The sequence below is a fragment of the Dendropsophus ebraccatus genome, chromosome 3, assembly GCF_027789765.1.
Source record: "Dendropsophus ebraccatus isolate aDenEbr1 chromosome 3, aDenEbr1.pat, whole genome shotgun sequence".
Lineage (NCBI taxonomy): Eukaryota > Metazoa > Chordata > Amphibia > Anura > Hylidae > Dendropsophus > Dendropsophus ebraccatus.
In genome coordinates this window covers 160,790,684-160,804,807 of record NC_091456.1, presented here as the reverse complement: position 1 = coordinate 160,804,807, position 14,124 = coordinate 160,790,684, and the positions used below count along the sequence as shown (strand labels likewise).

Sequence of the window (14,124 nt, the reverse complement as noted above, 5' to 3'; positions counted from 1 at the left end):
TCGCTTCTCTAGGCTTCTAAAATGCATTGAGAAAGTTTGTTTTCCAATACTTTACAGTGCCTGTTATAAGAACTACAAATCCTAGAATACAAAACCCCAATGTAAGATCAGCGCAGACATTGATCCAGGCGGTTTCATGTCTGGATTATAATACAGGTTATAACTTAGGAACAATACAAGATAAGTTGCCTAAAAGTAACATGAATATCATTTGCTTATCGGACAGCTATCTCTCTCCATCCCCCCAATATGGCTGAATTTGGCTGGTCTGGCTGACTTTAATCTAAAGTGCATAGCCAGTGTAAACTGCGTATTAGTAACTTACACACGGGGAACCACGGCCAGGATTGTAGTGTGCTCGGATGGCTTTGTAGCTCGTATTGACCTGTCAAAGAAGACAATAGAAAGCTTAAAAAGGTTCACTGCCAGACGGCAAAAAGTATACAGAGAAAAGACTGGTACAAATGGCGATGATAGTAAGACCTGCAGAGTTGAGTGCACACATTGGGCAAGATTTAGTGCTCAGGTTCTACAACGTTCTCCGATCCCAAACTGCATCCAACTTCTGGAGCTGCAGGAAATCAGATGCCGAGTGTTTGGGTTTGGAGGATGTTGCCGAACCTGAACAGCTTGACCGGTCTGCTCAACGTTACCCAGACTTAGCTTTGCTTGAGTCTGTCTTCCATTCAGTGGATTTATTATTGTGGCACATGGGCTATGGCAAGTAAGACATATACAGTATAATCCGGTCTTTTACTTACACCGATTTAGATGGATGCTCCTCTGTGTGCCTCCATATGAATTCTAAAGCACGCACAGGTGTACATGTATACATAGATAGCATGTTATTCCCCATAAAACAGCACTGGTGGCCTAAGAACCAATTATATAACATCAAAGAAAGCCCTGATGTACCTGCATACAGCATCGGCATCAAGGTATCTGGGGTGTCTATGGTCTATGACAATGATTTCATGGTGTTTATCGAGGAAGCACTCAAGTGCCGATTCTGGTGTACAGGCAATGTTACACCTGTACCCTGCTCGATCACAGGCCCACCAGAATCCATCACTCTGACTGTCTTCTTTAGCAAACACTAGCAGCACCTATACATGAAACAACAAAGCAGAGAAGAATTACTGCTATGGAGTATAAGATGTCCACTGCAATATCATTGGAAAACAGGGATAGGACATGTTCACATGTAGTGTAAGTAATGAAATCTACAGGTAAAATTGAGTATAATATTTACTGAGATATAATGTTTACTTTATTTTTTTTTTCAACCATTGTACACGGCATAAGATCTGGTCAGACCCCCCCCCCCATCCTGTGCATAAGTAAGATTTAATTGGAAAACCCCTTTAAGAAGGAACAAACTTTAAAACGCACCCCTCCTAGTAAACGCCCTTTTACAAACGCTGATCACTGGCTCGTGTAACGGGGCCAGAGATTTTTTGTGCAGGGATTTAATGCAGATCAGCAGAATTGCTCCAATAACTTTTTTAAACTTAGGGTATGTCCACACTACGGAATCCTGTTGGATCACCCACCGTGGATTCTGCAGCTCGCCCCTGCTTGCATCTCCACTGGTCCCACAGGCTTCATTCTATAGTTTGGCGGAATTAACCCGTTCATTCTTCAGGCGGAAAGCGGAATCTGCCAAACCATAGAAGCCTATGAGACCAGTGGAGATTCAGGCGGCCGCAAGCAGAGGCCAGCTGCGGAATCCACGGCGGGTGATCCGCCAGGATTCCGTATTGTGGACAAACCCTTACAGATATTTTCCGCCGCACTGAAGGCGGGCCCACTGTACCAATATCTCCTCCCATCACTTATGCATCTCGCAATTGGTTCCCTTGGGGCGCTGGGCCCGCCTAAAATTCTCTATGAAGCCCTATGAGACTCACATTAAGCGTTTTATAGAGATGCATAGAGAACTTCTGGTTCACAGAGCCCTATCAACATTGCATCAGAAAACTGAATTCATCCCATAACTTTTATTCAGCCCTTCCTTTTCAGTGGCTCTAGCAGAGCAAGAGGTGCTAGCAAACACAGCTCACTGTGCAGAAGCTGCCAGGCTCAGCGATACTAATAGGAAGCCTCCTCTAGGGTACTGTATATTCTAATAAGACCCTGCGCTGTATAAATCACAGCAGGGTACCAGGAACTACAGAGCTTAGAAAAAAAACGGTTGTACATCTCCAGAGTACCCCTTTAAACTCAGGGGGTTTGATAGTATACTGCAGTGTACATCAACATATTTTTTTTTTTTTTTTAAAGGACTGACATTTACCTGCAATGTACTAATGAAATTAAGTCATCCTTCATCTGATATATAAGACAAATATACACACCTGGATAGGATCCTGTGTTAGTCTCATAGGTCCAAGCCACAGATCTGTTGATGATGCCTGCTAATAGAAGAGAATGCTATTCAATCGTGTGTTTATAACTACTATAAGGAATACATAATGAACTTTTTTCCTTTTTCATAAGCAATATTTGGGAATATGTGAAACTTTGTAATGTATTTTACTATACAAAAGTGGCATCTTGCTCATGTAGCTTTTATTTTTGTTAGTACAGGTCTTTATGCTTATAACTACATAAGGCATACGGTGTGCCTGTTATATAGGTGTGAGCATTAGCAGATACCCTAAAACTATCACTAGGTGGCAGCAGAGTCACCACAAGTCCCCTATTGTTCTTACAGGATTCCCAATACTTTTACTAGCCAGTGGCCATAAACAAGAATACAAATTGGGGCACATCAAACATTCTCCCCTGGCGTAGGCCACAGAGAAGGTGTCCCATTAGTGTGTCCGCCATAGATGCCCCCATAAGTCCCTGCCATATGTTCCTCCTACATAGCCCCATCCATGGAGATCTTTGTGTGGATACTGGAATGACAGCTTGAGGTGGCCAAATGCAATCTTGCAGTAGGAAAGTCATCTTTCAAGAACAAAAAGTTCGAATGTTTTACTTTTTTTCAATTTATATTGGATGTACATAGGTACACTGGTAGGGCTATAGGCTGTATCCATGGTTTCCATCGAGGCTGCATCGAGTGTTGGACTGGCCCACCAGAGGATCCTCCGGTGGGCGCCCAGCTTTAGAACCTGCACTAACACTGACTGACATTTCATTTCTCACTGGTTCTTCATTGGTGGGCCCCCAGGATCATTTCTTCTGGTGGGCTCCAGATACCCCAATCCAACACTGGCTGCATCCAACTTCTTCAGCCACCGGCATTCAAATGGACCTGAATGTGCTTGAGATTCACTCATCTCTACTAAACACATCACATCCAAGAAGTGGACTCTAGGAGTAGGTGGGCTTTCTGCCCTGTTAAAAGGGGTCTCCTTTCCCTTCCTCTCTCTATTGGACAAGGAAAAAGACGCAGAAACTCTTTGCTATTAGCCTGGACCCACTGCGATAAAGTAACATTCACAGATCACTTACAATGGGAAGGACTGCTGTTTATTCCAAGAAGTTCTTCATATACAAAACAAACATGGCACAGAGTAATGAAATCTTTGATTTGTGGATAGGAGAACCCATTCAACCAGTTAGACATGTAGGGCGCACTGTGTGTTTTCGGATTGTTCCGTTCGAGAATGTGGAAACCAGCATCGGTAGACCAGGGCTGAATCACAAAGCGATAATAAAACTGTACCTAGTCTAAGAACCTCAGAGAACCTCAAGTTCAGGAGTTCAACATCTACTGTAAGACATTTGTGCTTTGTGTCAGAAAAACAAAAAACCATTGAAGCGTTTACGATAAAAGATTACATATTTGGGCCTAAATCATGCACAGGTGGGAAAAGTCTTGTATTCATTGGATGGACAAATGGATCTCTATGAATACGTATATGTCCATTACAGAACTGATGACGAGAGTCTACAGGTATTGCAATGGACCCATTGTCCTACACGGTACATGTGCTTCAAAACTTACCATACAATGGAGTCAGTTGGGGTTTTGTTCTGGTCAATGCATACACCAATTCCGCTTAGCTCCCGATCTTCAGCCTCCTAACAACACACACTGAACTTATTGCCATATACTCACCATAACAACCTTTGTGTAGCTTCTGGGTTGTGAGGTTCACTGAAAGAAAATTCCTGGCACTCACCCAAGTAGCTTGCTCTTAAACTTTATTCCAACCTTTCCCTAGGTGCACAACAACGGACAGGACGTGTTTTGGCCGAAACGTGTTCTGTCTGTTGTAGTGCACCACCTAGGGACATTAAGATTCATATATAATATAAATATGTCTTTAGCATCTTAAAATGTACTGTACATACTATTAATAATAAAACAGCAATGTCACAAGCAATGAATGATGGACTATATATAGTACACTCAGTATTCTTATGGCATGTCCTTTGTGTGTGTATAAGGGAAGTAATCATGTCATTCTACATTCCAGGTACAAGAAGATTCTGATCAATGTTACACAGGCTGGAGGGAAAAGCTTCTAAATAAATAATATAAAATTACTAAAATAATTATGGAAACACTATAAAAATTGGCAAGATCATAGTAATAACACACAGGAGAGCTTTTGTCAGTGTTTGCCATTACAGGATATACCATCTCTTGTAGTTTTAATATATTCGTCTTACTGCCCATTAGTTTCTGAATTATGGCGTCTAAGGTCTTCTTCAGACTGCCAGTTAAGGGTTCCATCATTTCTTTTTTTCCATGTTTTTTTTTTTTTTTATTTCTCATTGACACCTGGCCTGCAGTACACACATATATAGAAAACAGACAGATGTAGACAGTGCCAGACATCATGTGGTGGTCATACTGGGCAACTGCAGCTCATTAAAGTCAATGGGAGCTGAGCTACAGTAACACAATATGTCAACAACACATTGTATGGCACTGTCTGTTGCCAGCACTGTTCTCAGTATATGTGGGCACTGCGGCCCATTGTGGACTTGGAGACTGACGCCAATTGTCTATATTCTATGAATAAAGACCACCTGTTTATACAGTATTGGGGTTGTGTATGAAATCAGTTTTGCAATATGCATGCAATAAGTTTTCTATGTTTAAATCAATGTTATACATATAACCAATCGGTGTCTCTCTTCCTGAAGAACTGTGCTCCATGCTCCCTCTGTGCCGATATTTGGTCTTGTCTCTGTTAAAAAAAAGAGACCAAATACATTCCTGAGCGTGCACAGAGCAGGTCAAGTCTTCACTGCGCATGTGTACAGCTGCTGCCCGTCCACATTCAGTAGCAGAGAAATCTAGGGGTGCTTGCATTGTATGGTCAGCTCTCCTGTTTGTCTTTTTTTTGCATGAGTGTGCAAAGGACTGGGACTTTCTTTAATTTGGTTCCTTTTTTGAACAGAAAAAAAGACCAAATATCAGCACAGAGGGAGCATGGACCACAGTTTCACAGTAAGGGAGAAAATTAGTGGCCATATGTATAACATGGATTTAAACGTAGAAAAGGGTTAAAAAAAATAAAAACAGTATATTGAAAAACTGCTTGAGATCACAACCCCTGTTGATTTCTTAAAACATAATTTTTAGAACAGTGCCTCTTTAATCTCCCAGATGTCCCAAACTAAGAGAGCCGAGCTGGCCATAATCACGCCTCTTGTAACCAGGCCCTGGGAAAAACAGAATACTAAAAATACAGCATAAAACAATACCTGCTTGTTAATATGCATGGGAAACGCTGGAGTCAAATGAGATCTCTTAAAGTAATGCCAATTAAAAAAACGACAGCAAAACTTTTCTCCTACTTGAGGTTGGTCTATACTTGACTATTGGTTTGGCTGTGATACAAACACATTCAAAAGGAAAGAGAAGATGGGACAATATCATAGTATTAGTATACAAATGAATACTAAAGTAAAGGAACTATAACAAATAGTATAATAAGCTGTTGAATTAATTTGTGCTAAACAGGTCACAAAGCCCAAAATATATAATTGGCTATGGAAAGTGGAAAGAGCTGCAAAGCTACTTAAGAAGCCCAAAATTCTATAGAGCAAAGATGTGGGCAAAGATTTAGTTGAGCTTGTAATTTATGCTAGGAGTCCAATGGGCGGTCCTAAACAGTGTCTGACAGCCCACTTAACTCTTAAACCTATAATTAGAAGGAATTAATTGAATACATTATCAATTTGTTTTTTTTTTCCTCAATAATAATGTATATCCCTCTTCTCAGCTTCCCCTACCTGCAGCTGAGATAGGTTCCTTTTAAATGCAGCACTTGTCTGCAATCAGTTGTTGAACCCAGTTATTACCTATGTTAGATCACGTGTGTTAAAGTGTTTAAGAAATCCACAGGGGTTGTGATCAGTTTGCTATATACTTGCTTTATTATTTTTTCAAAGGACAATATAAAACTGCATTTTTTATACTTATCATCATTTCTGGGTCTGTCTTCGTTTGAATTTCTCGCATTCACAGGTCCCAGAGCTCTGGTTTGGTCTTCAACCCCCAACCGAACCTTCTTCTTCTCCTGGCAGTGTCAGATGACTGAAAGCTTCTTCAGCCAATCACAGCTGAGAAAGCTGTCAGTCATCTGACAACGTAACAGAGGGGGGATGGCCCTCTGTGAAGACATCACACGGAAGTGCTAATCAGCGAGCGCTTTGCCCCGTCATTACTGTGACTGCTAGTACGGGCATTCTATGGAATTATAATGGGAGCCTATGGAACTTCCGGGCAGAAGTTCCATGGGCTCCATTATATCTCAGTAGACTGCAGTTACAGCGGAGATGAAGGGGCATAGCGCTTAGTGCTGAGCGATCGGTGGGGTCTTAGCACCCAGACCCCATTGCTTTGACATATCAGAAGTTTTTACAAATAATAGTTAAACTGCGGCCCGTGCTCCCTTTTTGACGATATTTGGCCTTTTCTCTGTTCAAAAAAATGAGACCACACACAGGAAGTTCCAGTCCTTTCTGCACTCACGCAAGGAAAAACACCTTTTCATCATGCAGGTTGTATATCAACTGAGGGCAATTAACTTAGGCTAATAATACTATTAACAATAGCTGATTATATTATCAGCTATGCATGCTTACAGGAGACAATGCTCCTTGTTATACAACAATTCAGTCAGTATGTCACTTTGTGGTTACAGAGGTTTTGGCACTGTGTGACAGGAGAGCTGACCATACAATGCAAGCACCCCCAGGACTCTCTGCTGCTGAATTTGGACGTGCAGCAGCTGTACGAATACGCAGTGAAGGGAGACACCTAGTGACCATATATATAATGCTGATTTAAACATAGAAAACGTTAAAAAAAATAAAGCTTGCGATCACAGCGCCTGTTGATTTCTTAAAAAAAAAAATAAATAATTCATGACTGTGTCTCTTTAAATATATTAGTGATGGTTCACAAAATAATATTACAAATGAATAATTACTTTATTCGATAAAAACAATGCATTCCTGTACAAAACAGCCTGGGGACTCCTGGGATTTTTCCATACATATGGTGCACATATATTGCATATCATTATTAGTATAAAATTCTCCCATAAAAGTAGCCAAAACACATGAGAGCGGCTTGAAGGGGCACCTATAGCGGCAGCAGCAGCAGGCCCGTCTGCCCTTGTATTTACTGTTCATTAAAAGCGAGTTGCTTGGTGACCTGCTCACAATTGTTTCTTTCACATGAACTCAATGAACTTGGAGCTTACAGCATATTTCTAGAGATTTGAACAAAAACTATTCAGGGTCTAGAATTTGTTGTTAAAATTCCCATGTCCTCTCTTTCTTGTCATGCAGATATGTCCCGGGCCACCACTGATTCGGATTTCTATTACACCAAAAAAGATGGACAAATAAGCTACTTCTTCCCCAAGGATGACCCCATTGAACCACAAGCCTTTTTTTTTGCCTTTCTTCATAATCCTTCTGGCTGGCCATACATATACAGTAACATAATGGCCAGCATTCAGGATCATGATTTTTTTCCTAAGTTGTTTTTTTTTTATTAAATATTTTATTCAAAGGGGTAATCCCATTATAAAGTTATACAGAAATGACTTCTATTTACCAATCTCAAGACTCAAATGGCCTAAAAAAAGATGTTGTGTGATCGTAGTCTCTGGTTGTATCCATGTTTTCCAGGATTCCCTAGGGCTGCATCCAACTTCTTCAGCCACCGGTAATCAAATGCCGCACGCTCGGGTTTAGATGATCCAGAGCTTATTGCTCTCTATTGCTTATCATTATAAGATTCTCAGGATCCACAAACCTGACCTGGGGGCCCGAACACCATATTTGATGGGTGGTGAAAGTGAAGGTACCACTAGTACATTGCTTTTTTGTTTTTTACATGAATAGACTGGCACCACTGGCCCTTTTTTTTTTGAAAGGCCACCCGATTCCCGTGCATGGTGCCAGTCTATTACCAAGCACCAGCCGGACATGAAGCACTGGAGGCGGGCCGGCGGGCCCCCCGATCTGCCCTCCCCTTTGTCACACGGCTCCATTAATTCTAAATTAAGAATACTTATATATGTTAAACTATTAAAATTATACTAGTTACTGTAACTGACCTGATAAGTAATTGACAGTGACTAGTATGTATGTTATACTATATATACAGAGTACCCTCATGATATATAGTGTCCTGTTTCATTCCTGTACTGGATAAAGCTGGAAAACGTGGATACAGCCAATGACTATATCCATGTTTTCTACATAGCCTTAGGGCTTTATCCAACTTCAGCAGACACTGCCAATCAAATGCCGAACGCTCCAGAATCGTTTGCTACAAAATCGCTAGTTTTCACTAGCGATCAATCCTTATAGCAAATCTTTAAACAATAATCAATCTGTTGATCGATTGAAAAATCATCGCCCGCCACCCGTGCATTGCTCCGTGTAATAGAAGGTGGGCAGTCAGTGGCCAATGAAAGTGCAGAGAAAATAATAAAGCTATACTTACCTCTCCACATTTCTCCATTGTCCTTCTGACTTCTCCCGGCTCACCATAGCCACTGCTAAAGCTTCTGAAGCCATCTCTGCTGTGACAGGCTGCTCAGCCAATCACTGGCGACGCCTCTTTCCAGTCTTGGCCAGTGATTGGCTGAGCAGCTTGTCACTTCAGAGATGTCTTAGAAGTGCCAGGAATACGGGGAGAAGCCATCAGGAAGCCGGGGGACACAGAGAGGTAAAGTACATTACTAATGATATATATACACAGCCCTTTCTGCACAATCATCAAGCCGTGTAATAGGCTCAGTAAGCGAGCACCATTCTAGCAGAGAGGCAAAAAAATGTTTTTTTAAGGAGTATCTGTCATGAAAAATAACTTTTGACATTGCATCAATACATCCGTGGTAAGAGTCAATGCAAATTTAATTAATAGGATCAGGTAGAACAATGCAACGTTTCGACCCTGAAAGGTATTTGCCAGGCATGGTTGGAACATGCATTGCTGTACCTGGTCTTAGGAATTAAATTTGGATTGAATCTTACCACGGATGCTGTTGGACTTTGCCTTCTTCAAGCCTTTTTGCCTATACTTAGGATTATAAACTTATCAATGTGCATCCAGAACTATTTGGACTCCTTGGTGCTGTTAGAACTCTTTACTTTTTGTGATGTCATCAGACACGTCAAAAGTTATTGATCCCAGTGGGTCTCACTGCAGAGACCCTCTGGGATCAGGAGATATAGTCAGGGAGAGAGTGCGGGAGAATTTACCCGGTGGCCGCTGGAGGTAGAGTCTGGGTGAGGCTGGGCCGCATCAGGTTTTCCACAAGAAGGGGACTGGGGGGAGCTGGGGGGTGACACAGGGGACTGGGGGGAGGAGAGGGTGACACAGGGGACTGGGGGTGACAGATGGGACTGGGGGTCTCTGAGAGGGGACTGGGGGTCTCTGAGAGGGGACTGGGGGGAGCAGGGGTGACAGAGGGGAGCTGGGGGGTGACACAGGGGACCGGCGCCCTCCTCTCAGCCGCACATGCAGCTCCTCGATCTCTGGAGGAGGAGGCCGCAGGAACTGCAGGGTGAGGTGATCACATCGCTGCAAGTACTAGGGCTGTAAAGCAGAATCGGGGGTCTGCACTGCATCCCCCGATCCTGCTGAACATCCCCAGGACTTGCAGCGATGCGATCACCTTGCAGTCCCCGCGGCCTCCTCCTTCAGAGACCGGGGAGCTGCATGTGCGGCAGGGACGCTAGGGGGCGGCGGCTCTGCTAGGCGGCTGTAGGCCCCTGCACCACACACCTCCCCTCCCACCACCACCGCCGCCCACCTCTCAGTCGTCTTCGGGAGGCCGGCCAAACAGCTGCAGCCGTCCCTGATGCCGGCCCCCCTCTGCCGCGTCAACAGCTGCTCATCCGCGATTGGCTGAGCATAAAGTTAAGCTCAGCCAATTGCGGCTGAGCAGCTGATGAGGGCCGCACTTACAGGAAAGCTACCATTGAGATGGGGGCCGCAAACTAGTGTCCCGAGGGCCGCAGTTGGCCCGCGGGCCGCGAGTTTGAGACCCCTGATCTAAGTAGTCTCATAGACTCCTATTGACTCAGCTGTAATGGAAATAAAGCAAGGGCTGCTGTGATCTTTTCCCAGATGTATCTCCTGATCCCAGAGGGTCTCAGCAGTGAGACCCACTGTGATCAATAATTTTGGACTTTTTAATTTTAAAACCTGATGACATTTTCTGATGACATATTCCCTTTACAACTTATTTGACGATTTATTGCTACATTCCAATAGCAAGTGACCCAAAAAATCCCCCGCAGCTTAAGAGGCTATCTATATCATCAAAGAGATATCATGCCTTACCATAGATATTCACTGCAGCTAAAACACATTCTTTATGTCTTCAGATATGCAAAGGCTTCAGGGGGTATTAGTTTACATCACCAGTCACACAGTATGTAGGGTTGATCTATAAGTATTCCCACTAAATTTACTTCATTTTTCTGTACATGACTAAGGAGGCATTTATACAGTCCGTAACCTGAGGTCTACAGTTAACACCAGGGAGCAATTTCACTGGATTTTCTTCTTTACTTTTAAAACAGTGGATTAAAGGGGCTCAAAGAACATGTTAGGAACATGCATGGGGAGCTGCAGAGGCTTAACTACTACAAACTGAAAAGCTTTAAATGAGCTGAAATTCTATTAACCATACATATAGTTTTTCCTGAGAAACACCTTTTTTTGGGGGGTCTTAGAACACCCCTTTAAAGGGGTACTCCGGATATATTTTTTTCTTTCTTTCAAATTAACCATAGACAAAAAGTTATACAGAGTTGTAATTTACTTCTATTTTAAATCTTAAAGTCTTCCAGTACTTGTCAGCTGCTGTATGTCATCCAGGAAGTGGCTACTGTTCTGGACAGTTTCTGACATGGACAAAGGTGGCAGCAGAGAGAATTTCTATGAGGATTTCCTACTGCTCTTGACAGTTTCTGTCTTTGACAGTGGTGTCAGCAGACAGCACTGTGTCAGACTGGAAAGAATACACCACTTACTGCAGGACATACAGCAGCTGATAAGTACTGGAAGACGATATCTTTAAATAGAAGTAAATAATAAATCTATATACCTTTCTGACTGTGGTTGATTAGAAAGAAAAACAAATCGCTGGAAAACCCCTTTAAGCCCTTCCCACATTATGAACTCATGAGAAAGTCATGGCATGCTCTCTTGCCATATTACGGAAGTATCCCCTCCATGCATAGATTTCTTTTCTACAAAAAAAGGTTCATTTAAAAACTTGACAATATACTTAAAAAAAAAACTTAATCAATGGAATGACATTTCTGTCTCAGTTGGTTTACAATATTTTTACAGTATTACATGTTATCCTTACCTCTCCGCGCTCCCCAGGTGTCCTCTTTCTGTGTTGCTGGTGTCCCCCGCTGACTGCAGAGCCTCCACTTCTGAGATCAACTCTGGAGTGACAGCTTGCTCAGCCAATCACTGACCACAGGGCTGTCTCGTCTCAGTCAGTGATTGGCTGAGCAGGCTGTGACTCCAGAGGCTCTGCAGTCAGCAGGGAACACTGGAGACACTGAAGGAGGACACCTGGGGAGCGTGGAGAGGTAAGGATAACATGTTTATTGTTTTATATGCACAAGCAGTAATGTATTTAAAAAAAAAGGCTGAGCGCCAAATGAAGCGGCATGGTGCCAAAAAAAAATAAAGCTTTACATTATCAGAATACAGTATATGCTACATTGTTTATGTTTTTTTTTTCCCATGTGGATTTTGATAATTCTAACAATATAACATGGCTAGGTTTGAAAGGAATCTTGGTGGCTGTCTCTTACGTATGAATGAGAATCTACATAGAAAGTATGTCAGGATACAGATACACTTTAAATAGAGGCAACAAAATGCAGAGGGAATAGCTGCGGCAGCTCCAGGGATTCTGCCTGTCTCCCGGCTGTCATCAGCATCAGTGACTCCTGTCATATGCACTGACTGAATGAGAGCGCACTGCACCATCCCCTCCACCAGCTCAGCCAGCAGGCAGTAACAGCGTACAGCTGGATAGTGGGGGCATACTTACTGACCACTGGTTTAACCCTTTTATGGACATCTTTTGCATTTTCCAATGTAAGCGCATTGATGTGTCTTATGCGGATTCCATTTCTGCCTGATGACTGACCTAGTATTCACTCTGTATATATAACATAAGTGATCTACTACTACAAATGCTCTTGTGCTTCAGCTAAAACCAAAGGTATGGAGAAAGTCAGACAGTCTTGGGGTACTGTGGGCTATGGTCAAAATATGGTCATGGGACCTATTTTAGAGGAACTATGATGACAACTTATTCTGATCGATCCCATTTACTTTGGTTTTCATTGCCCTTCATAGCTAGATCAAAGTACATGGAACCATGATTTCAGTGTGAGCAAACATTTTACAGCCATATAGTATTATTTTGGGGAATTCAACTAACTGTCCATGTAAACGGTTGCGATCCTAAAATACAGCCAGCAAGGTCACCCAACTGATTTACTCTATAAACTATAAAGCAATGAACAAGTGGAGTTTGATTGATGGGCAGAGAGTAAAGCATGATGCCACGCACTTGCCCCACTGTATCTCGGGATCACAACGGGTCTCCAATGCGGTCAGTAACTTTTGACATCTCTGACTTTTGACTGGACTTTAAAGGTCTAGTAACGAACTTTTGAAATTACTACAACTACTACTACTACTCCAAGTACTACTCCAACTACTGCTACTACTAGGAAAAGGGGGAGTTTTGAAGTCGGCACTCCTGGACGTAGCAGATTAAAATATAACTTTTATTCGTGCATTAAAATCATTAACCATGATTAAGCGCAGTAGCGCGAAACGCGTAGGTCCTGTTATGCCCACCATGGGATTTTAATGCACGAATAAAAGTTATATTTTAATCGGCTACGTCCAGGAGTGCCGACTTCAAAACTCCCCCTTTTCCTATTGCTGAAAACCAAGCCTACGGCGCCTGGCCAACGCCCTGGAGTTCGAGCACCCAACCCTGCACCTTACCTGTCGCTGCTGCTTCTAGATTCATTGGTGAGCTGTATCTTTTTCTATTTTTTCTTTTTTTGCTACTGCTACTACTAGTGCTACTACTACTGCTAGTACTATTCCCACTACTTCTACTGCTACTACTACTGCTAGTACTATTCCCACTACTTCTACTACTACTCCAAGTACTACTCCCCCTACTACTACTCTAACTACTGCTACTACTACTGCTAGTACTATTCCCACTACTTCTACTACTACTGCTACTACTACTCCCACTACTACTGCTACTACTACTGCTAGTACTATTCCCACTACTTCTACTACTACTCCCACTACTTCCACTTCCAGTACTACTACTACTCCCAGTACTACTACTACTAATACCTAAAGTACTACTCCTTCTACTGCTTTTACTCCTACTACTGCTACTAATACTTCCACTAGTAGTACTACTACTCCCAGTACTGCTGCTACTACCACTCCCACTACTATTGCTTGTACTACACTCACTACTGCTACTCCTCTTCTCCCCTACTACACCCCTCCTCTACTATACCTCTACTACTGCCAACGTGTGTTTTAGGCACCTTTGCACCTCACCTGGTAAGAGGGCATGGGCTCATTATAAAAGAGGGGGT

The 14,124-nt window shown here is 42.6% G+C and overlaps 1 protein-coding gene and 1 long non-coding RNA gene across 7 annotated transcripts in view; one reads left to right on the top strand and one right to left on the bottom strand.

Annotated features, from left to right (window-relative positions):
• Window positions 1-14,124, top strand: part of LOC138786199 (uncharacterized) — a 141,646-nt gene that overhangs the window by 14,054 nt on the left and 113,468 nt on the right. The window lies entirely within an intron of this gene.
• PDE8B (phosphodiesterase 8B) overlaps window positions 1-14,124 on the bottom strand; it is a 139,795-nt gene that overhangs the window by 32,054 nt on the left and 93,617 nt on the right. For 4 of the 6 annotated variants that reach the window (XM_069963020.1, XM_069963018.1, XM_069963024.1 and 1 more), the window contains exons 2-4: window positions 2,358-2,417; window positions 916-1,106; window positions 326-385 (exon numbers count right to left, since the gene is read on the bottom strand). In XM_069963020.1, coding sequence (XP_069819121.1) covers window positions 326-385; window positions 916-1,106; window positions 2,358-2,417 — 311 coding nt within the window. The remainder of the gene's footprint in view (window positions 1-325; window positions 386-915; window positions 1,107-2,357; window positions 2,418-14,124) is intronic. The other 2 variants (XM_069963022.1, XM_069963023.1) reach the window with 1 other exon arrangement.